General features: G+C 38.8%; 1 protein-coding gene across 4 annotated transcripts in view; it reads left to right on the forward strand.

The window, feature by feature from the left end:
* Nucleotides 1-27,787, forward strand: part of CLSTN1 (calsyntenin 1) — an 86,396-nt gene that overhangs the window by 43,577 nt on the left and 15,032 nt on the right. For 2 of the 4 annotated variants that reach the window (XM_031962903.1, XM_031962905.1), the window contains exons 2-8: nucleotides 3,766-3,888; nucleotides 19,097-19,126; nucleotides 20,297-20,492; nucleotides 22,175-22,383; nucleotides 23,369-23,518; nucleotides 23,649-23,834; nucleotides 26,362-26,610. In XM_031962903.1, coding sequence (XP_031818763.1) covers nucleotides 3,766-3,888; nucleotides 19,097-19,126; nucleotides 20,297-20,492; nucleotides 22,175-22,383; nucleotides 23,369-23,518; nucleotides 23,649-23,834; nucleotides 26,362-26,610 — 1,143 coding nt within the window. The remainder of the gene's footprint in view (nucleotides 1-3,765; nucleotides 3,889-19,096; nucleotides 19,127-20,296; nucleotides 20,493-22,174; nucleotides 22,384-23,368; nucleotides 23,519-23,648; nucleotides 23,835-26,361; nucleotides 26,611-27,787) is intronic. The other 2 variants (XM_031962904.1, XM_031962906.1) reach the window with 1 other exon arrangement.

Consider the following 27,787-nt stretch of genomic DNA (forward strand, 5'->3'; position numbering starts at 1 on the left):
TGGTAGAATTCAAATCTGGCCTCAGACACTTCCTAGTAATGTGACTTTGGGCAAGTCATTTAATCTTGTTTGCCTCTGTTTCCTCATCTGTAAAATGACCTGGAGAAGGACATGGCCACCTGCTCCAGTATCTCAGCTGAGAAGACCTGGATCGGGGTCACAAAGACTGGGACAGAGCTCACAGTCTTAATTAATGCAAACCTCTTCAGGGGATTGAGCTGTGAATCTGTGATTTGGTTGGACTTAAAATAAGACCGTAGTGTAAGTCTTAGTGTTTTTGCTGTTATGTTCCTAAAGAATTTTTTGAAGGCAGGAACATGCCCAGAGGGCACTTTAGGGTGTTGCTAAGAGGCTGTAAAGGATGTTTGTCAGAAATCTGTGGCCAGAAAAAGGAGGAGGGCTGGTTGTGTTATTAGAGCAAAAGCCATCTGGGATCACCGGCCTCCTTGGTACCTCGATTTATAGAGGAGCCTCTAGCATGGCCAGTGGAGGGGTTTGTAGAAGGGCACTGGCAAAAGTCCCCCAGGCCTCCTACAGAGGAGTCCGTGCCCATGTCTGAGAGGACCGAGATGTGGTTGGGAATGGCCTTAGCCCTGGAACTTGTGAGAGAAAGCCCTGTTCGTGGAAGGTGTCATCCCGACTCCATTCGGCTTGTTTCCTTAGGGACTTCCTGAGGGTGGGATTCTGCAGCCCTCCTTTTCCTTGTCATTCAAGTCCAGTTAGTTTGTCCTTGGTTTTTGTAATGTAGGTTCTGTCTTCAGAGGTGTCAACTTTTGTAGATCCATTTGGTGTTCCTGAATTCTGGCCTGGTAACTCTTCACATTTCCTATGTCTGCGGGAGAGCTGGGTCTACATCTACATCACCAATAGCCATTTGTCAACGATAGTTATTTGTCTACATCACTGATAGCTATTTATCTACATTACTGATAGCTATTTATCTGTATTACTATAGCTATTTATATCACTGATAACTATTTGTCTATATCACTGATAGCTATTTATCTGTATTACTGATAGCTATTTATATCACCAACAGCTATTTATATCACCAATAACTATTTGCCTATATTGTCAATAGCTATTCCTGGCCAAAGGGCCAGGTTTGTTGTAGGGAAGCAGGAGATTGGAAAAGACCTCTATTGCCCAGACTGGCCTCCGACATTGGGTCCCTCTCACATGATCCTATACCACTCCTGGAGTGATTTTTTGCTGGGGCCTAGCACAGAACCTTGGGTGTGACAGGATTTCAGCAAGTGTGCGTTGAAGTGGAATTTGGAACGTCCTGGGCCAGAAATTCTTTGGTGGGTGGTGGTGCTCATGAAGCCAGGGTGCCCTCTAGTGGCCAATGGCCAATGAGCATTTGGGGCCGAACAGTCAAATGGAGGGGCCCTCCCTCCAGCCTTGCGACCCTCCCCAGTGACTCACTCTGCCCACTTCCAGCTGTGTCTTGGGGGTAGCTCTTCCCAGATCGGTCTTGGGCCTTTCCCCCAAAGTCCAAGCTTTCTGGTTCCTTGCTCTCTCCAACGGGGCGCTCCCATTTACTCAGCTTCATCCCTCCCTTATCTCATTGGTTTGCTAAGAGGGGTTGCTTTTACCCCTTCAGTCTGTCTTTTCCTTCCCTTCCCACAGCGACCGCTCTCTGCCGGGCTCCCATTTCCTCCCAGTAGGTGGCTGGGTATCTCGTGGCTCCCAGACTTGCAGGTTTAACCTTCATCTGTTTGTATTACCCCTAGTGCCTAGCCAGTAAAGCCCAAGGTATGTAGCCTGGCCTTCAAGACCCACTTGATTCTTTTCTGCATTTTCTAATTTTCTACAAAGATCCTCAACTTTCCCCTCTCACCCCAGCTTAGTATCCCCTACCTGCAGTATTCCCTTTGCCTTTGCCTTCCAAGACTTGGACTATTAAAATTCGGATGTCATTTACTCCATGGAGTTTCCTGATCCTTCCATTTGGAGAAGGTTTTTACTTTACACAGTGCTTTGTGTTTATGCCTTTATCATATTGAATTTATATACCTATTTGAATATATGCTGTAGTTATAAATTAATAGAACCTTTAATAAAGGGGAGGATTTTCCTCCTACAGTGTACTTAGTAAAGCTTTCAGGAATTGTAGAGAAACATTTGTGGGGAAGGGAAGGAAAGTGAGGTGTTGAATAAGAGGGGAGAGTTTGAGAGGGAGGAAATGAAGAAAACAAGACAAATACAAAGAAAAGGCTAGAGTTCATCTTAAGAAATGTGGTTAACCTGCATCTGGGACAGTATCCTTATAGTAAAAATAGTAACCACAGTGCCTGTAAATTGGGGATCTTAATATTTCTTAAGACTTAAGGCAGTTACACAGAGGTCTAACTTCAAAACCCACACCCATGGGAAACCCATACAAGGGAGTCCCTTTACTTCTCTCTTTGTTTTCTAAGACCAATGCTGTTGAACCCAAATAGAATCATAAAACTCCCTGCTGATGGCCACAATACCACAGATTCAGATTATCTGTGTTTTATTGTGTTTTTGTTTTATTTTGTTAAAATACTTTTTCCTTGGTTGCATTTAGTCTTTATGGGGCCACTTGTTTCCCCCTGCCTCTGCTCTAGACAGCTTCCATACTGGTTGTGTGAGTTTCCTCACTCAGGAATTCCCTTGACCATTGAAATTGTGGATCCAGTCCCTTCTCTATTTATTCAGGAGTCTCTTACTTTAATTTTCTATGTTATAATCATTTCTTCCTTCTGTTTTTCTCCCCATTACAATGCCCAATAGATGTTCAACTGTTGCCATTGATAAAAACAAATATTTTAATTTTGTTAGGATAAAAATACTTAGTCTGAAGTAGATTAAATTTTTATTCGAGGTTTCAAAGTTCACAGAAAAAATAGATTTAGAGCCAGAAACTTAAAGACCATATAGTCCAGGGCTTCTTATCCTGGAACTCATGAACTTGTTTTTAAAAATATTTGGGTTGCTACTTCAGCATAATTGTTTTCCCTTGTAATTCAGTTTATTTTATATATTTAAAGCCATTACTCAGAGAAAGGGTTATTAGACTTTACCAGACTGTCTCAGGTTCCAAGACATGAAAAAGTTTGGGAATCCCAAATCGAGTCCAGTATCCTCATTTTACAGCTGACCTCTGAGTCTCGGTTTCCTTAAGTGACTTTCTCAGGGTCACACAGCTAGCACTTGTATGCTAGGTATGGGATTTGAACCCTGGCTTTCCTCACTCCTGGAAACCCCACAGTCTGATTATTTTCTTCTTGTCCTTCATTATGTTGGGAAATAACCAGGTCCTGAATTTCCTAGTTCAGAGTTTAGTCAAACTTTGGGTGATGATTTTTACAGCAAATATTATTGAAATGCAGATGGTGTCATTTTAGTCATGTAAATTTTATGAAATAGTTGTGAGGTTAAAGAATTTTAAATTCAGATTTCTTATTAGGAACTGACCAATTAACTATTTTAACAAGCAGCATAAGCTTCTATCATGTATGTTTTTTTTTTTAGGCTTATAATAGTTATGAAGTGGCTCTCTTTGGGCTTCTATGAGTTTTTTGGTCTTTTGTAAACATTATTTGAGAATAATAATTTCTTTGATCTATAAAATTAGAGATCCCCTCATATAATAATTAAGCAAAAACAATTCAGCACATTGGTTCTGTCTGAAAATGTATTTTTCATTATTCAGAGGATAAAATAATATTCCTAACCTTATAATTCTTCCCTATCTCTCTTCCCTCCTTGCCCTTTTTCTTTTTTTTTTAATAGTTAACAAGCACAAACCCTGGATTGAAACGACATATCATGGTATAGTCACAGAAAATGACAACACAGTCCTCTTGGATCCTCCTTTGATTGCCTTGGATAAAGATGCACCTCTGCGCTTTGCAGGTAGAGAGTGATTTTTATATTGTTTTAAAGATTGGAATTGGGTAGGAGACAGTTTGTATGACCTGTATTTTGTGTCATTATCACTTGTATTGGGACCTTTTCTGAAAATATTTTTGCCAGCAATTTTGGCTTCTGGCTTTAGATACCAGATTTTTTTTTTCTTGTCCAGTTTAGCAGTTATCTGAACTATTCTTTATTACAGATTATCTCTGATTCTAAAGATATATTAGATTATTAACTCACAACTACCAAGTGAGTTTGTTCCTGCTCTGGATTTGCTCATGTGTAGTCAGTAACATTTCAGTGATTACCATTCATGATTTTTTTTTCAAACTACTCAGAGTTCAGATAGCTGGGTGAAAAAAAAAATCTCTGAACATATTAAACATTTTATTTGTAGTAACATCAATTTTTTGTCTTAGATTTTCTGTTTAATTCCTTACTAACTAGTATGATTTCTTGATTTAGTGACTTTATGGGGACAATCAATTCTCTGTACCTTTGGGGATTTTTTAGCATTTAATCTTACCAAGATTCAGAAGTTCTAAAACTCAGTCTGTTCCTGTTTTATTTAGTGATTTGGAAAGAAATGGAGAAACAGACTTCTCTTTTTTGTGCACTGGGGCTAATTATACAATCCTTTTCTTTGAACAGATGGAATAATATAATGGTTAATTAATTATATTCATTTGCATCAGATTTTTTGAATTTGACCTTTTGAATTTTTTTCAAAATATTTGTTACCAGTCCTTTGGACAATTTTTTCAAATACAAAAATTCTTATTTTAAAACTCATTGTAGATAATTTATTATTTCAGTTGGTCTTGAGTATAAAATAGCATACATTAATTCTCCAATAATTAATTGTCTTTGGCTAACATGCCAAATCATATTTTCAGAAAAGTAGTCTGGAAATTAACTAGGCCAATCAGACTTTGGTAATTTGGGGGATTGGGACTGGAGAGAGGGTCAGGTGATGGGGGCTGTTGGGTATGGAGGGTGAAAAAAAATGTTGAATAGGATGCACAATAGAGGAAAAATTCTTTTGTTACTGTGTAAATATCCATCAACTGACTTATTTGAAATTACTCTAAGAAAACTGTTTACAGATATTCTGTAGATTAAAATTATTTTTAGCATGCTATACTCATTCCCTCTGTGCACATTAAGTATTTAGACTAAATGTTATGTGTGTATGTTTCTGTGGCATATTTTTCAATAAAGTCCCTATGTGTTTAGTGTTCAGTGTTGACTTAATTCTTGTAATACAGGTGCTGCTTGCATTTATTATGTGGATATAGACATAACTGACATCCAATGTGGAATGCTGGTTAGAAATGAAAGACTGCCAGAAACCTCAGGAACTGTTTCTTGATACCTACCGACCATTTGGGGACTAAATTAGTTAACACCAAGCCTTCCCCTTCCTTTTTCCCTTCCCTTTCTCATTGTTGTTTCTAGAACCCTACTGACTCCATGGCAAGATTGGGAAGAACATTGGCCCTGGAGTCAGGGACAAGCAAATTAAAAATCCCAGTTTAGCTACTTACTTACTTAGCTGATAACAGGGAGATTATTTTATCAATTTGGAGACTTAGTGGATTAGATGATTTCTAGCTCTAAATTAGTGTAGAAAGTCAAAAGATTTTTAAATTTTCTTCTCAAACATATCTTATGCCAGGTTTGACTTGGAGCATAATTAAAAATAAGACTTAGATAAAAAACTTTCATGATTGACATATCATGTCATTTATTTTCTCAGTTTAAAAAATTGTAATAAAAAGATAAAACCCAGTCAGTTCCAATCACTTAATTCCAGTAAGAAATTTATCATTTTTTTCCAAGGAGTAAATTAAGGGAAAGTTTTTCTTGAGTAGCCATTTTAAAAATGGCTCAGCCAAAATGTCAGATCATATTTTGAGAAAAATGGTGTTTGTAATAATTTTGATTTTGTTTGGGCAGGAAGGAGTGATGACTTCTTTGAGGTTTGAGGAACACATTTTTCTTAATGAAACAATACTCTTTGCCCTTATCTAATTTGTTGTGTAGTTGTAATAGAATTTAAGCTTTGTCACAAAAAAATGACCTTAACTTAATACCCAAAATGATACTTGTAAAATTTTGTTGATTTATGGCTATTCTATCACTTTGCCAAAAAATGAAGAATACAAAATAGAATTTTTTGTTTTAGTAACAAAGGGGAAAATGTCCATATATGGCAGAGAACAATTTGATAGCCTCAGCTAAACTGAAATGCAGTTGTTTGCCCATCTATTTGCTTGGCATTAATTGCAGAATTGTCTTCAAGGAGTTGTTTAAATAGGTCTAGGTAGGGCAAGGAAGGGTCTGCAGTCAGATTTGGGATATTGCCTAATTCAGCATTATAAGAATTATTCCTTTCAATATTATGGTTGATAATATCATTAGGGATTTATTTCAATGAGTATTCAATATGTGTCAGATGCTGTACTAGTGAATGGCAGTAGAAAGCCAAATATCAAATCAGTGGAATAGTTTCATGAAAAAGTAAAAACATTTTATTGAGGAGATAGCTTGTTTATAGCATGAATAGCAGCCCAGCACCATTTTTTATTCTTATTTTTTCTGAATCAAATAATACTTATCTTGAGCTTTGAGCAGTCTTAATGACTAAACCATCTGATACATTTCTTAGGACAAAATCAAGAAAAATGAACTTTATTTGTCCTTTTATAAGTAGAATACAACAGACTCTTTATAATAAATAAACTGTTCTTTCACCCAGCTGCCTCTTTTTTCGAGTTTCTTGGAAGCAAAAAACAATGTCAGTTGTCCAGCAGCATTAGTTAATGTGGGTGGCTAAGTGTGAGAACTTTAGTAGGATGTTGGTTACAATTTGGTCACAGTAATAAAGACCTTTTAGAGTCAGTTAGCTTAAAAACTTTGCTTAATTGAGAATGCATGTTCTCCTTCTGGCCTAAATGAGAAGCACAGGTTTTTAATAAACTGTTGTAGAACTCAATTTTTTAATAAAAATTAAAATGTAAACTAAATATGAGGAGTAGGTTGGTAGTTGCATTAGCTGACCTTTCATGACCATTTGCTTAACCTGGAGTGTTTTTGTGTTATATAAAACAGACTAGTCAGATGAGGTGACGTAGTGGTCTTTTGATTTATTTTACTGTCAAATAGCAGATTGTACTTTATTGTGGCTGATTTGCAGACATTAATTTGTTCAGGGCTGCCTATGTTTTAAATTTAGTTAACAATATGTTCTATTGGCTGATAGCTTCCTGTCCAGCTACTATTTCTGTTACAGAGAAATCACATCAAGCTAGTAAGGTATTTTGGTTGTTGTTGTTGTTTTTTCATTTTAAGGAATGGTTCATAAAGGGAAAGAGCTCCATTGGGAAATGTGGGTGATATTCAAAACAGAAGAAAATGCAAAATTTTTTTTAAAGGAACTGATTTCTAGATTTTAATTACACTCCAGACTACTGTCAAAACATTAACATTTATGGGCAAGGAAGTAAAAAATTAAAATGATTTATAGATCCTAATGAGGATGCAAGCTAAAGTGTAAGCATTATCAGCGATCTTCAAATTGTTTGAATTCTGGGACCCTCTGGTTTAACTCAGACTTAGAAATCAGAATAAGCATCTTTGTGACTTGACTAAAAAACTGTTCTCTCTTGGCTATTGGGAAGGTGTCATGGTCTGCCATTCTTTTGCTTTGACATCCCAGCTTGAAGATTTGACATTTTGCAGAATCAGTTAATGGCTTATGTTGTAAAATTTAGTCCTAGCTATAGGAAGCTTTGTTAGATTGAGATGAAGTTGATTAGAAACTACTTAACTTGTATGATTTCCTTCTCCACATGATCTTCATTTTTCCTTCTGATTTGTGTAAATCAGCTACCAAAAGGTAACCAATGATGCTGTTAACTTCATATTGTTAGCCTCCCACAGGAGGATGGGTGTGAGGCAGGGGTTAGAAATTGTCCACTAACCTCTCTGGAGATAGGAGTGCCTCCCTGGGGAGCAACAGTCCACCAGAAGGAGCTTTCCCAGCCAAGAGATTATCTGGTTTGGTCCTATACCTTTTAGGTATTGGCTGTGAGACTGTAGGCCGCCAGACTTCTCAATGCCCCTGAACAACCATGGGACTATGCCCCACAGAGCATCAGTGCTGGAGGGAGCATCCATACCGAGAGCTCCCTGTCAGTCAACAAATGTTGACTGCGTGTCAGGCCTTGTGCTGGACTCTGGGGAAACAAGTACAGATCATGATGCTCACATTCTAATCGGGGAGACAGAAAGTACACATAAAAATATGTACAACAGAAATATAATATGAATGGATAAAATATCCACCAAGTAGGTAAATTTAAATTTAATACAATTAAATAGTTTGGGAGAAAGGGCGCTGGTGAGCGGAGATCATGTAGGGCTTCCTACAGAAGGTGTAGGTGAGCAGTTTTTTATTATAGCTTTTTATTGACAGAACATATGCATGGGTAATTTTTCATCATTGACCCTTGTGAAACCTTCTGTTCCAACTTTTCCCTTCCTTCCCCCCACTCCCTCCCCTAGATGGCAGGGAGTCCAATACATGTTAAATATGTTAAAGTACATATTAAATACAATATATATATATATATATATATACACATACATATTTATACAGTTATCTTGCTGCACAAGAAAAATCAGATTTAGAAAGGATGTAAAAATAACCTGAGAAGGAAAATAAAAATGGAAGCAAACAATAACAGATAGAGTGGAAATGCTATGTTGTGATCCACACTCATTTCCCATAGTTCTTTCGCTGGGTTCTCTTTATTACTTAACAATTGGAACTGATTTGGATCCTCTCATTGTTGAGGAGAGCCATGTCCATCAGAATACATCCTCATACAATATTGTTGTTAAAGTGTATAATGATCTCCTGGGTCTGCTCGTTTCACTCAGCATCAGTTCATGTAAGTCTCTCCAAGCCTCTCTGAAATCCTCCTGCTGGTCATTTCTTACAGAACAATAATATTCCATAACATTCACATACCATAATTTATTCAGCCATTTTCCAACTGATGGGCATCCATTCAATTTCCAATTTCTTGCCACTACAAAGAGGGCTGCCACAAACATTTTGCACATGTGGATCCCTTTTTCTTCTTTAAGATCTCTTTGAGATATAAGCCCATCAGAAACACTGCTGGATCAAAGGGTATGTACAGTTTGATAACTTTTTGAGTATAGTTTCAAATTGCTTTCCAGAATGGTTGGATCTGTTCACAATTCCTAGGTGAGCAGGTTTTAAAGGAAGAAAAGAAATTGAAGTAAGGAAGGGGAGTGCATTCTAGGTATTTGGGATGCTCAGTGCAAAGTCACACAGGGATGGCCAGTCTGCCAGGAGGAATGTCTGATGATGAGAAAAGTATGTTGGGGCTAAGTCACATGGGGTTTTTAGAGCTGAACAGGAATTTCTCATTTTTCTCCAGAAGCCTTTACAGGATTGGAGTTATCTGAATTGGGCAAAGATATGGTTAGATCTGCACATAAGGAAAATGACTTTTGCATCAGGGTAGGCTAGATTGAAGAGGGCTCAGAGGCCTGAGTCAAGGAGAGACTAATTAGGAGGCTGTTACAGTACTCTTAAGGAGAGGTGTTAAAGGCCTGAATTGAGATGGTCGCTATATGAGAAGGGGTCATATGTAAAAGATGATGTAATGGTAGAAATGGCAAGTTTGGAAATTGATTGGATAAATGTGTGGGATGAGAGATACTGAAAAGCTGAGGATAATGCTAGGGTTACAAACCTAAGAAACTGGGATTGTAGTGCCTTTGACAGAAGCCAGGAAGTTTAGAAGAGAGGGGAAGGTTTATGAATAAAAGTAGCAAGTTCAGTTTGGAAGATAATGAATTTGTGGGACAAAGAAAGATTAAAAAAATTCTCTGCCCTCAGAGAATTTGTATTTGAATATGAAGATGTACACAACTCCATTTATGTAAGATCTTATCCTCTCCTCGGCCTCCAGTTAAATTGGACATAAATCTCCAAGAGAAGGAGCAAAAAAAACTTCTTGTGAAAGGTGGGAGTTTAGCTGAGACTTGAAGGAAGCTAGGAAGCTAAGGAGGAGGAGAAGAGGCATTCTAGGAGGCAAGACAATTAAGGTGCCCTCTGCCCTGACTCGTGGAGTACAAGGGAGGAAATCAAGTAAAAGAGGGAAATGCTGAGTTTGGAGCATTTGATCTGGAGTTAGCAAGATCTGAATTCACATGTAATATGACACTAGCTGGGTGCCGGGGCAGGGGCATTATGTGCCTCAGTTTTCTCATCTACAGAACAAGGATAATAATAAAAGCTACTTCCCTGGCATGTTTGAGAACAAAATGAGGTTATATTTGTAAAGCCCTTTGTAAACTTTGAAACATGATATAAAAGAAAGATCAGGACAGAGAAAAGACTTTTATGTTTGGCACTTTGACCGCTGGACATGGAGAATTCTGTTCAGTTAAATGGTGAGGTTTAAAGGCTATATTGTAGAGTGGGGTATACTTCTTTTCTGCCAAGGGCCATTTGTGGGCCAGGGAAAATTATCAACTCATACAAGTCAAGCCGTGAGAAGTTGCACCTAGCTTTCAGGTCATCATCTGTGGTTGCCTTAGCAAATGATTTTGTAGGCCTTATGTGGCCTGTGGGCTGCACATTCGCCACCCCTGCTGTAGAGAGTTAAGAAAAGGGGGGAAGGAGAGAAAGTGCAGGGACCAATTCTCGTTTCTCCACTTTAGCCGTGAAAGGGAGGAAGGATGTAGGATGAAAGCTAGTAAAGATAGATAGTGTGAGTGAGTGTTTTTTGAGGGTGGGAAAGAATGTAGTTCCCAAGATCTGGGTGTGGAATGAAGGAAAAGGTTCCAGTAGGTGCAGAGATGAGATTATATTTCTCAGAGGAGTCAATGTGCCTTGAGCTCCAGGGTGGGAGAGGGCAGTCAGCACAAAATCAAAAAGCTGCTGATTAAAGGGTCAGCTAGATGGTACAAGGGATAGAGTCAGATGAATCTGAGTTCAAATATGACCTCAGACACTTGGTATTTCCTAGCTGTTTGGCCCTGGGCAAGTCACTTAGCCCCAATTACCTCACTTAAAAAAAAAAAAAAAAAAAAAAAAAAGCTTGCACTGGAATGTTGATCCTTTAAAAAAAAAAAAACAGTGGGAAACGTCGGAGGTGGATTGGAGCAGACCCCCTCGGTCTGGAGACAGTGTGATGCAGGGCTGAATTTGGAGCTCCTAGACCTAGATTCTAATGGATCCTGACTCCATCTGTGACCGTGGGCCAGTCACTTACCTCATTGTGTAGAAAGGTGGGAGGTGTTAAACTCACCTCAAAATGGGGGCTGTTAAACCAGACATAAGGATACCTTGTGTCTTATTGTAGTCATTTATTTTGTTAAGGATTTCTCGGTTACGTTTTAATCCATTCTGGACTTTTTTTTTTTTTTAATAGCTTTTTATTTACAGGTTATATGTATGGGTAACTTTATAGCATTAACAATTGCCAAACCTCTTGTTCCATTCTGGACTTTGGACTCGACCTCTCCAGTCCTGTCTGGCCATGGGTCTGGGAGTCCATGAAATGCCCGGCGTACTGCATGCCCCGAGCAGCAGCAGAGTGACTGGTCTGTCCTTGGGATTCTTCTAGCAGGAGGGCCAGAGGAGCCTGGAAGACTTAAAAGGGAGATAGCTGAGGAGGCTTTCTCCTGAATCCAATCAGAAGAGCAGGCTTTGAAAATAAAGACTGCACTTGTCTGAAGCCTTTTCTTTAGGGTGCCTGAGAACAGGCCCAGGGGTGGGGGTGGGGAGTGGGACAGCTCTAGTCAGTGTCTGTCAGCCCGGCTCAGCTGCTCTCCCCTGGCCCAGATAACAGTTTACTCAGAGCCCTTAGTGTGCAGAGCCCCAGGGAAGCCGCTAGGGGGCTCCATAAGGAACACATCACCCGGCCTAGAGGCAGAGAGGCCTGACCCTGGCTGGGCAAAAACATGTCACTTATGCTCAGTCTTGTCCATCTATGAGATGGGGATGATAACTCACCTCCTAGGATTGTTGCGGGGACCTTTTGTAAAGTGCTTAGCACAGTGCCTGGGGTATAGTAGGGGCAGTCTGTAAATGCTTGTTCTCTCCCCTCTTCTCCCAGGCGTTCTGTGGAGGGAAGAATAAGGCCCTTGAAAAATAAGCTGTTTGTTAGTGGGGCCTTGGGGAAATTACATTATCTCTGGGCCTCCATTTCTTTATCTATAAAATGGTAGAAGTCAGCTAGTCTTCCCGGCCTGGGTTCCTATCGGTATCCAATGAGGAAATGCTACTTAAAAAAACCCAACATTTTGCTGACATTTTGTGGATACTATTAGATCACTGATCTAAGTTCTGTATTGAATTTTGTATATTGAAGTCAGTGAATATTGTATAATATTTAATGAAGTACTTTACTTGGGTATAGACTTAAGAATTGTCTTTACTGGCAGCGAAGTCAAGATTTCTATCACTATTAGACCATGTGAAAAATAGCTGAGAACTAACAAAATAAACTTAAAGCAATAACAGAATTTATATAATATGTAAAATTTACAAAGCACTTTATAAATATTATTTCATTTGATCCTGACAACAATTCTGGGAAGTAAGTGATATTATCCCCATTTCACTGATGAGGAAACTGAGGCAGATAGAGGTGAATTGACTTTCCCAGGGCCACCCAGTTAGTGTCCCAGTACAAAATTTGAACTGGGGTCTTCCTTAATAGGCTTAGTACTTTATCTACTCTTCTACCTTATACATAAAAGTGGCTTCCATAGTTTCATGCTTAATTTATTTTGTAATCTTATACAGTAGTTTTTCCAAAGTGATATAAAATACAAAAAATTTAAAAATTGGAATCATTTGATTTTGATTTGAAAAGCAGACTATCTTTTACATGGAATCAAATGGTTAAAAACTGCATGAATATTACAGAAATTTTGCTTTTTTGTGATAGCTGATTCCCAGGCATTTCATTTTTCTGAAGCTCATAATCATTATTGATCAAGACTTTTGAGTTCACATGAATAGGAGCCACACAATTTTAAAGGCTCTGACTCTGAAATCTTTATTGTTTATAGGGGTAGAGTCCTTACTGTCAATGATCTGATCTGAATCCTACACAATTTTTAAGGCAGGCACATTTTGTCTAAAATTATTACTAAACTGAAAATTCTGTGTTAACTTAGCAGGAAAAGTGAATTCAATAGTGAGGTTTTCATACTAGATGATAGGACTTTTCTATAATGCATTAGTATTGGTCATATGCATGCTTTAAAATTGTGTTCTTTGGGATAATATGGTATATTTGTAGATATTCAGCCTTGTTACTAGAGTATTTGAATGTTAATTTCCTTAACTAATAAGAGATGTGTTTAAATTTTTATTAGCCCAGCCCATTTATTATTAGTTTTGCTCTTGGGCAAATCACTTAAAACTCTTGAGCCTTAGAATCTTCATCTGTAAAATGGGGGAGTTGAATTAGATAATCTCTCAGGACCTTTCTACTTCTATCTTGTGATCCTAAAAATCATTAGTTGTGGATATAAATTCATTCTTAATCTTACACACTGCATATGAGATGAATGCTTCTTGAGATTAAAAGTTGACTTAATAGGCAGATTTTGAATGGGAAGGGGCCTTGATAATATTGTTTTAATTGGTTGGAATGATAAAGTCATTCTCTCATGTTTACTTATTCCATATGCTTTTCAAATTATCACTTAATACTGACTAATATAGTGATATGAGCAGGAGACTGGGAGTCATGGCATCTGGATTCTTTTCTTGGCTTTTCCTCTGTCCAGCTTCCTTTTCTGAAGTAAAGTACTTCTTTCTGTATTACTTTTCTTGACTGTAAATGAGGGGATTGATGAGTTGATATAGTAGAGAGAAATTCTAAACTTGGAGCCACTCAAGACCCAGGTTCAGTATTACCTTTGACATTTTTCATACTTTGCTACTAGCACCATCTTATTCCCCCTTCACTAGAACCTTGGACTTTGTCCTAGCATGCTCATCTTAGATATTAGCTAGCATTAAATGAGCTTTCATCTTATATTACCCAGAATCAAAGTGACATATCCTTTCCTGGCTATCCTAACACCATATCAATTTCCTTTCCACCACTACCCCTGCCAATTTTCTATCAGCTCTCTTTGTGTATTGTCTTTCCTTATTTAAATATATGCTCCTTGAGGATATTTTACATCCTTGTATTTGTATCCTGGGTTTTTAACACAATGCCTGGCACATAGTATGCAATTAATAAATTCTTATCCATCTACTAACCTTGTCATTGTGAACAAGTCATTTTATCTTGTGCTAATTTCCTATAGACAATAGAATCTTTAAAGATTGGGAAGATTCTGGCATATTAATCTAAATTTTGAGTGAGTAGAATCTGAGTGGTTCCAAGAGAAGCTAGGCAGGAACCCATGGATTAAAATTCTGTCCAGGAAATCAGCTCAAGAGAGATGGAAAGTTCTTAAACATGTGATTGAAGGGAAAGGGAGCTGTCCAAAGAATCAGTGCTGATACTTGGGGCTCTGACCTAGAGGCTTAGGCTTGAGCCAGAGCTGCCATAAAATAGCCATCACCTCTCTGACCACCACCAGCAGCATTCACTCCTTCTCCTTCATTTTTTCTCTTTCTTTTTTACCCCCCTCCCCAAGATAGCAAACAATCTGATACAGATTATACAGGTACAATCATATTAGCTATATTTCTATATTATTCATGCTGTAAAAAAAGAATCAGAACAAGAGAGAAAAACCACGAGAAAGAAAAAACAACAACAACAAAAGAAAATAGTATGTATACTTTAATCTGCATTCAGACTCTATAGTTCTTTCTCTGGATGTGGATGGCATTTTCTATCATGAATCTTTTGTAATTGTCTTAGATCATTATGTTGCTGAGAACTGAGTCCATCAAAGTTGATCATTGTACATTGGCTCTGTTACTGTGTTCTCCTGGTTCTGCTCACTTCCAGAGTAACCTTCTTAAAGCAAGCCTTTGACTATGTCAATCTTCTGCTTGAGAATCTTTGGTGGCCCCACTGACATTGACAGTTTTTCCCTCACCAGTTTCAGGCAGCCTTTTTAGACTCATTTCTTTGCTTCTGTGCTCTCCAAGACTACTGGCTTCCACCTCTGCCTCTTAGAATTAAGAATATAATTCCCTGATTATTTTTCATTTTGTCTTTAAATTCCCAGTGCTGAGCACAGTGCCTGGCACATAAGTGGTACTTAAAAGTTCTTTGGAGTGGATTTCACAAGATTTATGCAGAAGATGAAACAAGAGCAGAAGGTAAATACAGAAGCATGGTGGGAACCTATAAGAGTATAGCAAGAATGTTGACGCTCAAAGTCACCCCAAGAGGGCAAGAAAAGCTAAGAAAAGCAGATATTTTTGTCTTTATTGCCCTTTGTTATTATTTTGGGTAAAGAGGAAGATTCGAAAGAAGAGGAGTGTTTGGTGCAGATTAGATGATAATTGAAGAGGCAGCAGAACTTTTCCACTCCTACTTTGGTTTCATTTTCTCAACCCAGTGAAATAGTTTTTCAATTGGAGAAGAGAATAGAATTAACTAATAGAGAATTGATAGGTAAGATAAGTTAAGACACAGAAGGGGAATATCTGTCTCAATACCAAAATTAGGTTATGTTTCCTAGGGTGTGGAAGTAACTGGAAACTGTTATTTCTGGTCCATCTTTGCACAAGCTCAGAGAACCAGAGAAGAGTTGTAGGAAAGGACAAGGACAAATCTAGGCCTAGTTTTCACAGCATAGAATTTATATATATATACATATATACATATTCATCTATGTGTCGTGAACTTGGCTTTATTCTTGGTAAGATTCTAGACTCTTATTAAAGCAATGATTAGTGACTATCCAAAAAAGAAAGTGGTGATTACAAAAGACCAACATGATTTTGTGAAAACTGAGATATACCAGATTAACTTTTTAAATTTTTGATGGGCTTATAAATCTGTATTCAAGGAGAATGTGATAGTTAGAATATGCCTGAATTTTTAACAAAATATTTTATAACATTTCTCTTGTTGTTATGGATATGGAATTGACTAATGGCCAGACACTCTGAGTGGTCATTAATATCAACTTGGAAAGTGAATTTTCTGTAGAAATCTGTAGGACTCAGGCATAGATCCCTCAGTTTCCCATGCTGTGCTTTTTAACATAGGATGATAAATTTAAAGCTGTTAGAGAACTAGGTGGTCATTTATCCAACCATTTATTTAAAAAAAGCCCCCCCAAAATTTCTTCACAGTGGTGGTAATTTATAGTGCCAAGATTTAAGCTCAAGTCTTCAGATTGCAAATCTACACTTTCTATGACACCATGCTGCTTCATGAATTGAATTTAAAACAAGAAGAAGCCAGGACACCCTGGCAAGTACTTATTGAATGTCTATTCCTTGCATGCTACATCCTCTGGATGCAGAGGAAAAAAACCAAAGCAGTTCCTGCTGTAATGATATTTGCATTTTGTCAGTAGGTGTGACTTGGTATCAGCCTGGGGACTTGGTTTTGGATGCCTGGGTTCAAACACAAGTCTGGTTCAGTGAACCAGACAACTTTCCAAGGCAGTGATTTGTATTGGGAGAAGGGCTGTTCATCAGGAGCTCCCAAATGTACACACAGATCAGAGGGTACAAGTCCTTTCTCAGGGAGGGTCGTTACCACAGCCAGACCTTGAAGGGAGCCACAGACATCTGAGAAGTTGTATGACAAGGAAAGTATTTTTGCCCATGCATTTTCCAGTACAAAGACTGAAGATGGAAAATGGTGTTCTGAACTCGTAGAGCAGTCAATTTGACTGGAACAGAATATTGTGAAAGGGAGATAGAGCAGAGCCTGATTTGGAAGGCCTTTGGAGACCAAGTAGAAGTGTTTGTATTTGATGCTAGAGGCAGGAGGGAAGCATCAAAGGTTCTTTAGCAAAAGAGTGACATAATCTTCCCGACATTTTCCATTCCTCCAAGGTGCCCCTTTTTTAGACTGTGGTCTTTTTTTAACTTCTTAGCAGTTTTCCTTCTGCCAGGCAGATTGTTCATCTTGAGTTATAAACTGTTATCCATTAAGTTAGAGAACCAGGCTTGAAAAATGCACCTGGAACACCTGCCATCGGGAGGGAGTTTTGTGTTCTCTGCCTTAACCTGGCTTTCTGTGGTCATATGATTTGTTTCTTCTAAGCTCTTTACTTCAGTCCCTCTTACCCTGCTTCAAATCGTTTCTGTTCCTTTTTTCTCTAAATAAGATGCCATAGAGCTTTCAGTCTTTCCCTTAACATTTTTAAAACCTCATTTTTATTAATGACCATGTGACACAGAGTGCAAGCTTCTTAAATTTGTAGGTGATACAAAGCTAGGATAATCACCAGTTGTCCTGACCTATGTGTTGCCACTGGAGTCCAATGACTCGGAGGAGAGAATGCAATTGATGACTTTGCACAGCCCTGCCTCACTGAAATCCGATTCTCTTGTAAGTCAGGACGTCATCCTCCTGATGTCATTGGTTCTCTTCCAGAACAAAGGAGAAGCAACAACAATTATGTTATTAAATCAGGATTTAACAAAGATAAATGAAATTCTTATATCTGGGTTAAAAACTCAACTTTACAAGGGTAGAATGGTTCAAATATGATTTAGAGATGAGCTTACTTAAAAAAAAACCTGAGGGTTTGAGGGGCTTGCAAGCCTAGTGTAAGTCAGCAATGAGATGTGGCAGCCAAGAAAATGGAGTTGAGACAGACCTGGGGCTGTGCCATAGAGAAGCAGTAACCTTGGGGTAACCTGTGCTTCTTCTTACATCTTGAAGTTTATGTTCAAGAGGCTATATTGTGGGAAAGTTCTTGATGAAGAGCTTTGTCTGTGACATTTATTGGAGGAACTAGTGATGTTTAGCCTAATGAAGGCTTGGAAGAGGCTGGAGGAGAGAGCATGTTATTGCTATCTTCAGATAGATGAGGAAATCCTGTGGAAGAAAGATGAAACCTTCTGGCAAGACTATTTCACTGAGGAGCATATTTACCATATTAGAAATAAAAATAAATCTGGTTTTTTCTAGATCCTCTGAAAGGGTTTCAGAGACTCCCAAGATTCTCTGGACTACATTTTGAGAACCACTGGACTAGTCAACCCCTGATATTTGAGGGTTCTACATCACTTTCATTAATGGGCAATTTTAGGATGGTTGAACTTGTCCAGGCCCAGAAAAAAGGGGACTCTGAAAAGTAGCCAGACATTATCCTTCTCAGTGAAATAGTCTTGCCAGAATTTTTATCTTTTATGTCTTATTTGGTGTTTTTGGAGGACAGCTTTGATCTTTGGCTCCAATACTAAGAAGTAGTACTCTGATCTCACCCTTTCTGTACATATATACATAGTAAGATAGGCATAAAGATCTGGCCCTCTTGACACTCGCATCTCCTTGATTAGTTACATGCACATGCACGAACACACACATATACAGCAAAACCAATAAATGCAGCACGTGTATGAAATAAAAGCCACCGGTGCTCGAGGACCTGATCTGCAGTTTTCAGGCTAGTTTCACAATTTGAATTTAAATTGTTGTTTTCCAAAAAGGTGCTGAAATTTTATCCTCTTGCTTTAGTTAGAGAAAAACAGGTGTAATTTATTTAGTTAGCAGACCAAGTGTGAAAAGGGAAATCCTTGTGTTCCAATTTTTTAGTTTCTCCAAATTCAAGTAATGAAGTCAGAAGCTAGCTGGGAGAATACAATACAGCTTGTTAGGGGAAATTCTTCAAACTGTAATTAGAACAAGTAGGCGGGCCTAATTGTTCATTGTGAAGATAAAACCTTGTCCGTTTTTATCTCTACTGACACCTCCTGGGGTAATGGAGCCTTGTGGCAGCATTTCATCTGAAAGTCAGTCTGCTTTCACAATTTCTCAATAGCTTATGGTAAGTCTCAAATTGCAAATACTACATTGCTGTTCTGGAGGTTCAAGCTCGGCTCTAGCTATCCCAGCAGCATCTGCTGCAGTCTTGGGAAGTTTTTGTCCAAAGCTTTTCTGTGTAATGTATGCATCTCTGACTTGTTCCTTATTTTTTCTCTTCTTCAGTCCTTTCTGTATTACTGACTCGGGTTTATCTTTTCTCCCTTTAGAGAGTTTTGAGGTGACAGTCACCAAAGAAGGTGATCAAGGGTTCTTTCTATCCCTCTTATGAATATTAACCCACTAACTTCGGTTATGAAATGGGGAGTCAGCACTTAAGCAGAAGATCCTGTCATGCTCTATTGCCCCATTTTATTCTCCCACTTTGTTTCTATTTTAAAATATATTGATGAAAATTGTTATGTAACCAACCCTTGGCTAGAAATATCTGGAAATCAGACATCCATTTGAACTCTACTGGTCATACTGTAGAATTTTTTAAATACTGCACTTGTTTAAGTGTTAAAAAGAACTTGTATTTTTATTGATAATCTTGCTAGTAGTTGGGATTTTGGAACAGTTAAGTAATAATTTCCATATGCAATATTTTGTGGAGCTTTATGTAATCATCAAAATATTTCTTTCTTTCATCATGTATTAGAATGGAAAGAGTACTTTTAATAATCCATTTAGCTGTAATTACGTACGGAGGCAGGTTTTTTTTTTCAGGTTTGGGTAGGAAGAAGTCTGAAAGAAAAGGAAATCTAGCAAATCCTTCCCTCTACAAAGAGTGTTCTGTTTAAGAGAAATTGTACTCTATTAGTAGATAGCTGTTGAAATGGATGCCTGAAAAGTTGGTATTTCTACCTTTTTCCTTAAAGAGTTTATTTTGGTTCCCTAATTTTAGTCAGGTACATTGCACAGGAAGACTTGGTGGTTTTGATTTTTCGGACAGAATTTCTGTAATTATGGTGCTGAACCTATACCTGAAGCTTCTTCATCTCTCAGCTTATAACTGTGCATTTTAACCTTCTGCTCTGGTCCACGTCAAATCGGCTACCCAGCTATTCCCCGTAGCTCGGGTGTACATCCAAGTTGTTATCAGTGGGCTTGGCTGTGGCTTCTATGAGATACACTTTCACCCTGAGCTATCTTAAGTACTCCTGTGAAATGCCTGTCTACGTTTCTCTTTCTCTTTTGTATTCCTGCATGAATGGATGCAAAGTAAACAAGTTGCTTGGAAAGCCAGAGTATGCTTCTTTTTACTAAAGTTCCCAGAATTCACCCATTTTAAAGCACAGTGTTCTTGCTTTGATCACAGACCCTCACAAACCCCTGGCTGCCAAATTGTTGTCTTTTATTTTGGGGGGGAAAATGTGCAGAGGGAATAGTTGGTTGGAATTCTAACCTGTGCTCCTTTGACTCTTTAGGTGAGATATGTGGATTTAAAATTCACGGGCAAAATGTCCCCTTTGATGCTGTGGTAGTTGATAAATCCACTGGTGAGGGAATAATTCGCTCCAAAGAGAAACTGGACTGTGAACTTCAGAAAGACTACACCTTCACCATCCAGGCCTATGATTGTGGGAAGGGACCAGATGGAGCCAATACGAAAAAATCTCACAAGTAAGTGAGGTAGTGAGCCAAAGGGGGAAAATGGCTCACCTGCTGAGTGTGTGTCCTGGGGTAAAGAATGGGTGTGTTCAAGAGACAGGAGTGCCATAGGGGAAAAAGAGAGCCTTTGACAGAAGTAATCCAAACACAGGGTATCCTGTCCCCCTCACTTATTATAAGTTAGTCCTTTCTCTGAATTTTAGTAAGCCCCCAAAACATTCCAGAGCCTGGGGAGACAGATGAAAATATGGTGGTCCCTGCAATGAAGGAGCAAAGATAAAGAAGTGTAAGACTCTGATGTGTGCACAGAGGAGAAATACAAGATGGGGAGAGATAACAGAGAGCCTGACAGTTTGGGCAGAGAGAAAGCTTGTCCTAGGATAGGCTTGGATTAGTGAATTCAACAATCAGGAAAGGTTCTAAAGGGAACGTATTTCACCTAGAGAGGGGGAGTCAGAGCTCTCAGAATATGGGAGGCCCAAAGGGCTGGAATCTAGAGTGAAGAAGAAGAATAAGAATGGTGGAAATTTTTGGCTTAGTTTCCTTATTTGTGGGGGAGAGGAATAGTGACAATATCTTTCTTGCCCACTTCTTTGAGTTGTGAGAATTAAAAGTTTTCCATCTTTTGTCCCCCATTTTGAATCTTCCTGTTGGCAGGAATCAGTGGTACTTAACCTTTATTGATTAGTAGTTTTTGAATTCCACATCAGAATTTCCTTTTTTAAAAAAAAAGCTTTTATTTTTAATTTGCTCCAGAATTCTCCTTTAAACCAAATCTTACTGTTAGATGACATTTTCATAGTTGTCAAAAAGTTTGGCAATTCCTCTTCCTCTTGCCAGTATTTAGAGTTTAAAAGACAATTTGTAAGAGAAAGGGAATGGTGCTATAGATAATGTTGGCTTTAAAAAGCCACTTGAAAAGTAAATATTATCTTTTGAGTTATTCTTTTGTACACCTTGCCAGGACAGCCAGAAGTCGGGAAGCCTGTGGGTCAGGCCCCTCCTGTCTTCACACACAGTCCAGAAACAGCATTTACTCTATATAATAGCCACAAGCAAAAAGGAATCTTTCCATGCTTTTGTCTCATCTTGGTTCCTTCCTTCATCTGCTTTCTACTTATATGTGTGAGCCCAGGAAGTCTATTCTCTTTTTACTCTTAACTGTTTATGATAAGATGTCCAGTCAACTATCCTCTCATTTTTCTTTATTTTCCCTTCTGTGTATTCTGATCTCCCTCTCACGTTATCACACTTCAAAGAAAAGAACAGTTGTGTGTGTTTTTTAATAACCATCTGATTTAATCTGAGGAGTTGAGATTCCATTTTGGTTTAAAAAAAAAAAAAAAGTCAACAAGTTTCCTTATCTGACTTTGCTTTTAATTCAGAATTAAAAGAACTTAGTGATTGCTTGGTTTTATCTTCATATTAATTCAGAAAATATTAAGTGCCTACTGTATGTCAAACTATGTGCATTTCTGTGTGCAGAAATGAATAAAGCACAGATCCTTTAAGGGAACTTACATTGTATAATATATGCGCAGCTACATATCTTGAACAAAACAAGGTGTTAGTGTTAGAAGAAACTACACAAATGGGAGAAATGACATCTTTGAGGATAATCAAATAGAGTCTGAAAATGTATTTCAATAACGCTATGTTTGATATTTTTGTTTTTCCTTTTACCCCTTTATCAGAGCAACAGTCCATATTCAGGTGAATGATGTGAATGAATATGCCCCTATATTTAAAGAAAAATCCTACAAAGCTACAGTTATTGAGGGGAAGAAATATGACAACATTTTAAAAGTGGAAGCAGTGGACGCAGACTGTTCCCCTCAGTTCAGTCAGATCTGCAGCTATGAAATTGTGACTCCAGATGTGCCCTTCGTTGTTGACAAGGATGGTAAGGAAAGTTGGAGCCAGTTTTATTAGTAAGCCCTAGCACTTTCTTAGCAGAGAGTTCATTTCTGAGTTGTCCAGTTTCAAACAGATTTTCAGACTGGACATTTTTGTAAAATGTTGGTGTTGATCACAGCTTGGGTACTCAAGGAATAATCTTTATATTTTGTTTCAAATTTTAATTCCAGTCTTCTCCCATTACTTTGTTGAAATCTGAAGAATACTCTCATCAGGTCCTCTTTTTCCTTTGTAGCTAAAAAAAGTAAAAAGCCATTTAAAAGGCTTTATTTCTCAGACTTTTTTTTTTTTTTTTTTTTTTGCCGATATGAATGAATAAGGTTGTCTTTGGAGGCCTGATTCCTAGTATCTGAGAGCCACATTCCCTATTTACCCTTCACTCTTGGAATTGAAAAGCTTTTGCTGCTTCTAGGCAGGCTGAAGAGTGAGGTCTTTGAGGTTCAACAGGGTTAATTTAAATTTGTTACAGAACATGCTTTTTATATGATCATGTCACCAAAGACAATTTTTAAGAACTCAGAAAAGTCTGAACCTGGAAACTAGTACTAGGTATGCTTCTTCAAGGAAAAAACCTCTTACTCTTTGCAAATTTTACTTTTTAAACAAAGTGAACCTTTTAGCAAGAAATACTAACATGTTACTTCATATTAAAAATACCTGAATTTATACAGAGTGGTCTTTCCTTGTATGCAAATTCTTACATCTTTGTGAAGATATAAACCCAAATATAAAGCCCATAAGAATATGGTGATAAAATTGCTGTTGCTTTTGTATCTTCTTTAGCATTTCTTAAAGGTTGGTTTCCTCTCTACTGTATATGCAGATGTTATATAAATTAAGTTGAGTTAATTATTTCAAAAATATAGTTGTGTCTTAGGCACTAATACCGATTGATGTTTGGGTATGGGATAGCTGAAGTGAAAGGCTGAATAGCTTTTCGCTCTGACTTCATTGTTTTCTCCCTTTGTCAGGTTATATAAAAAACACTGAGAAACTAAGCTATGGGAAAGAGCCTCAGTATAAGCTGACAGTTACTGCGTATGACTGTGGGAAGAAAAGAGCTACAGAAGATGTGTTGGTCAAGATTAGTGTGAAACCCACGTGCAAGCCTGGCTGGCAAGGTCTGTTTGGCTCTTTCCTCTTCCGTCACTGTTGGGTTTTTGTGTGTGCTCAAAAATGTCTAATCACAAGCCATAATGGGGCCTTTTTGGCCCCAAATCTCTTCCTTTCTCCCTGCCCCACTTTGTGCAGGATGGAACAAGAGGATTGAGTATGAGCCGGGTACCGGGTCTTTGGCTCTCTTCCCCAACATCCATTTGGAGACTTGTGATGAAGCTGTCACCTCCATCCAGGCAACAGTGGAGCTAGAGACGAGCCACATTGGCAAGGGCTGTGATCGGGACACATACTCAGAGAAGTCCCTGCACCGGCTCTGCGGTAAGAGGCTGATAGAAGGCCATGTCTTTGCCAATATAGCAAAACCCTCTGGGACTTCTGCTTGAGCTACTAAGGAAGGGCAGAAAAGATGGGGTTTCTGAAACTCCTCTTCAGTGGGTTGGGAGCTGGGTTCATAGAGAGGACAGGCTTGGGAAAATATGGGTCCAGATTCTGCCTCTGGCACTGAGTAGCTTTGGCAGATCATTTAACCTCCCTGTGCCTCAGTTTCTTTGTCTGTAAAATAGAGGAAAAAATAAGGCCATTACATAGTGTACGATACTGTGGAGCTCTGATCTGAGTGGGAAGCACTCCCAGACACTTAGTAGCTGTGTGACCAGTTACTAACCCCTCTGACCTCAGTTTCCCCATCTGTAAAATGAAAGGTTTGCACTCACTAGATGAGAGAATATAGGTAAATATGAAGTGCTTATCATGTTCCAGGCCCCATACCATACACCAGGAATGCAAAAACAAGGAATCAGGGCTGTCTTATCAAAGAAAAGAGGTTAAAAAGTTAATACAAATACTAGACTAGGTGCAGCTTATCTTTTACTTTCTCATAAACATCTATCTAGGTTATTGCTGGCTTGAAGAGAGGTATATTAAGCCTGACAGAGGCCTTTTCCATGCCTTCCTGCAACTGTTTGCCAAGATTTCCCATAATATATAGAGTATTATCTGGGTTAAGAATCAAAGATTGATTAAATCCTGTGCCTCCTGAATCTGTTCCCTTTCTAGAGAAACATCTCTCCTTTCCACTTCCCCCCCCCCCCCCAATTGATATCTTAGTTATTTCTTGATGGCTCAGATGTGAAGCAGACTACATGTAGCTCCTTGGTCTTCAAGCACTAACTTTAATGCATTTCTCTAAGAAAACCCCTTTGTCTTCAATCTTTTCAGTCATTTACCTTTTCTAAGGGGCTTTTTGAAGGATTTTGGAAAGGACTTTAGATGAAAATCTTTTAAAATATTTTTATTTTTAAATATATTATATATATATATATTAAATACACATACACCAAATATACATTTTAAAAATAGTCTTCCATAGTTCCTACCTTCATGGAAATTAGGTGAGGGGAAGGCCCTAGCCAAGCAGGTGGTACAGAATGGGGAAGGGGACACCATAGTGTGTTAGAGGTGAAGGCAAGCTCTAAGCTTCAGGTTATGAAAGTGAATCTGTGAGATTCTGAAGATATCAAAGAATAGGTTTAAAAAGAATGAGGCAGAAGGAGAAATGGGAGGATAGGAAGTTCCAGTTGTCAGAGGTGACAGATCAGAACTCTGACCAGGATTGCTAGTGGCTGAGGTGGAGGAAAGTTGCAGGAGACCAGGATGGGGAGGACTTGGAGTGCCAATACACCTCTCCAAATTCAGATTGGGAGTTACAGGAGGATGGAGTAGACAGACCTCCAAGGCAGGTGGACAGCAAGCATTTATTAAGTGCTTACAGTGGGCTAGGTCCTGCACCAGGTGCTGGGGCTACAAATAAAACCTGAGAGGAAAGTGGTCCTTGTTCTCCAGGAGTTCACATCTAAAGGGAGAAGAAACCCCTCAAAGGGAGGTGATGAGGTGAGGGTGAGCCCAAAGCAAAGCTGGCAGGACATAAGGGATTGCCAGTCTGGGTTTCTCTCTGATTAAAGCCTGGGGAGGAACTCAGTGGTAGGAGGGGGTATGTCAAGGTCCAAAAGAAAAGGCTTTGAGGGTAGGCCCAGTCAACCAGCGTTTATTAAGCCCTTCCTGGATGCAGACCCCATATGGGGTGACTGGGATGTAAGCAGAACAGAAAGACAGATCCTTCTATCAAGCACTACACACAAAAGAGCCGAAAGGGATGCAGGAATGATCTGTCCAGGGCTGTAGTGAAAAATGGAAGGTTCAAGGAGACTTCCCCAGTTGGAGGAGAGGACTACAGAGGTGACAATGGCTCCTTGGGATTGCTTTCTGCAGGATTGTAAAACTCAAAGCTCTCTCCTCAAGCTGTTCTCTCATAGACCCTGTGTTTGGCACACAGCAAGTGCTTAATATGTGCTTGTTGACTTGAGAGTGTGGCAGCTGGTGTGGGTTTGACCCTCAGCCACTGAGCTCCTGATCTGTATATGTCCTTCCTTTAGCACCTCTAAGACTCTCAGGAGGAGGAATTGCTTCTTCCCATGTGTTTGTATCTTCAGGGCCAGATGTGTATTGCCTGACTGCCTTGATGGGCTTGTGTTTTGGGGTTTTTTTGTGGGAATGAGGCAAGGAAAAAGACCCTGTGACTTTTCCCACGAGGTTAGTTAGGATGGGGATGAGCCTCCCCAGAACGCTTTGGGTGCGACCTGCCTCCCTGGGTCCTCGGGCCGGAGTTGAGGGCCAACTTGTTGGCCTGCCTTCTCCTGTGGGTGCAGATTCTTCTCCCACTACAAGACTGAGATGGATTTATCTGTTAAAATGAATTTAGGGTGATTTGGGAACATCTCCTATCTCCACTTTCTCTTTCTTTCTTTTTTTATTTTTTTTAAATCGGTGGAGTCTTTTTTTGTTTTAGGTGCAGCCTCCGGTACTGCTGAACTTCTTCCTCCTCCAAGCAGCGCCTTGAACTGGACTGTGGGCCTCCCCACCGATAACGGCCATGACAGCGATCAGGTCTTTGAATTTAATGGCACTCAAGCTGTGAAGATTCCAGAGGGGGTTGTGACAGTAAATCTGAAAGAGCCTTTTATGATTTCTGTGTGGATGAGGCATGGCCCAGGGGGCAGGGAGAAGGAAACCATTCTTTGCAATTCAGATAAGACAGGTGAGTGAATGGGGAGAGCAGCAGTATTTTTCTTTCCATGACCTCAAACTTATTTGTAACTTACCAGAGAAATAATCACGTTGATATCCACTGGATTTGATGTCTGGAGTTTACATTTGTTACGATTTTGTAATTTTTGAATAAAATAATATAAGCTAATATGTAGACTAACTATCTGGGGCCACTGAACCCTGGATTGCAAATGGAAGGCAAACCACCAAAAGGGCCAGTGAGCCTGATTCTTTTTTCTTTTCTGTTAGCATCTTTTTAAAATTATTATTTTTAAAGCTTTTTATTTTCAAAACATACAAATGGATAGTTTTGAACATTCATCCTTGGAAAACTTTGTATTCCAAATTTTTTTCCCCTTCCCTTACCCCCATCCCCTCCCCTAGATGGCAAGTAATCCAGTATATGTTACATGTGCAGTCTCTATACTGCATATACATATTTCGACAATTAACATGCTGCACAAGAAAAATCAGATCAAAAAGGGAAAAAATGAGAAAGAAAACAAAAAGCAAGCAAACAACAAGAAAAGTGAAAACACCATGTTGTGATCCCCACTCTATCCCCATAGGCCTCCTTCTGGATACAGATGGCTCTCTCCATCACAAGATCATTGGAACTGAGCCTGATTCTTAATAGGCTTTTTAAAAGCACCTGGGTCAGCAAACCATCTCAGAATGTTATTGTTTCCTTTGCAGCTGCTGCAGGAACAAAAGCCCCCCCAGTTGAATTTTTAAAAATTCATCATATATATGTGTGTGTGTATGTGTGTGTGTGTATGTTATAAGACATTCATTTTTACATTAAAATATAGTGATATGGAAATTCAGGAAGTAGATGGAAAAGGGCACATCTCCTTGCTCAGCTCTTGCTGTTAGGTCTTTGGGAGGCAGATGATTGAGGATGAGCAGATTGTTTGCTTAGAACTTCATTCTTTGTGCTCCCAAATGGCCCTGAATCAGTTAGATAGGCTGGGAAAATTTCTGTATGATGCTAAAAAAAAATAAATGCTTTTGTATTTTTATAATATAATTCCTGGGTACCAATGTCACCAAGCTTGTAAGTAAATATTGTTTGTAGGATTATTAATTTTATGTTGATACCTTTTATATTTTAGTTTTGTTTGGCTTCTTCCTTCTTTTAGAACTGAAAGAAATGTATGCCTACT

This window comes from Sarcophilus harrisii, chromosome 3 (genome assembly GCF_902635505.1).
Source record: "Sarcophilus harrisii chromosome 3, mSarHar1.11, whole genome shotgun sequence".
Taxonomy (NCBI): Eukaryota; Metazoa; Chordata; class Mammalia; order Dasyuromorphia; family Dasyuridae; genus Sarcophilus; species Sarcophilus harrisii.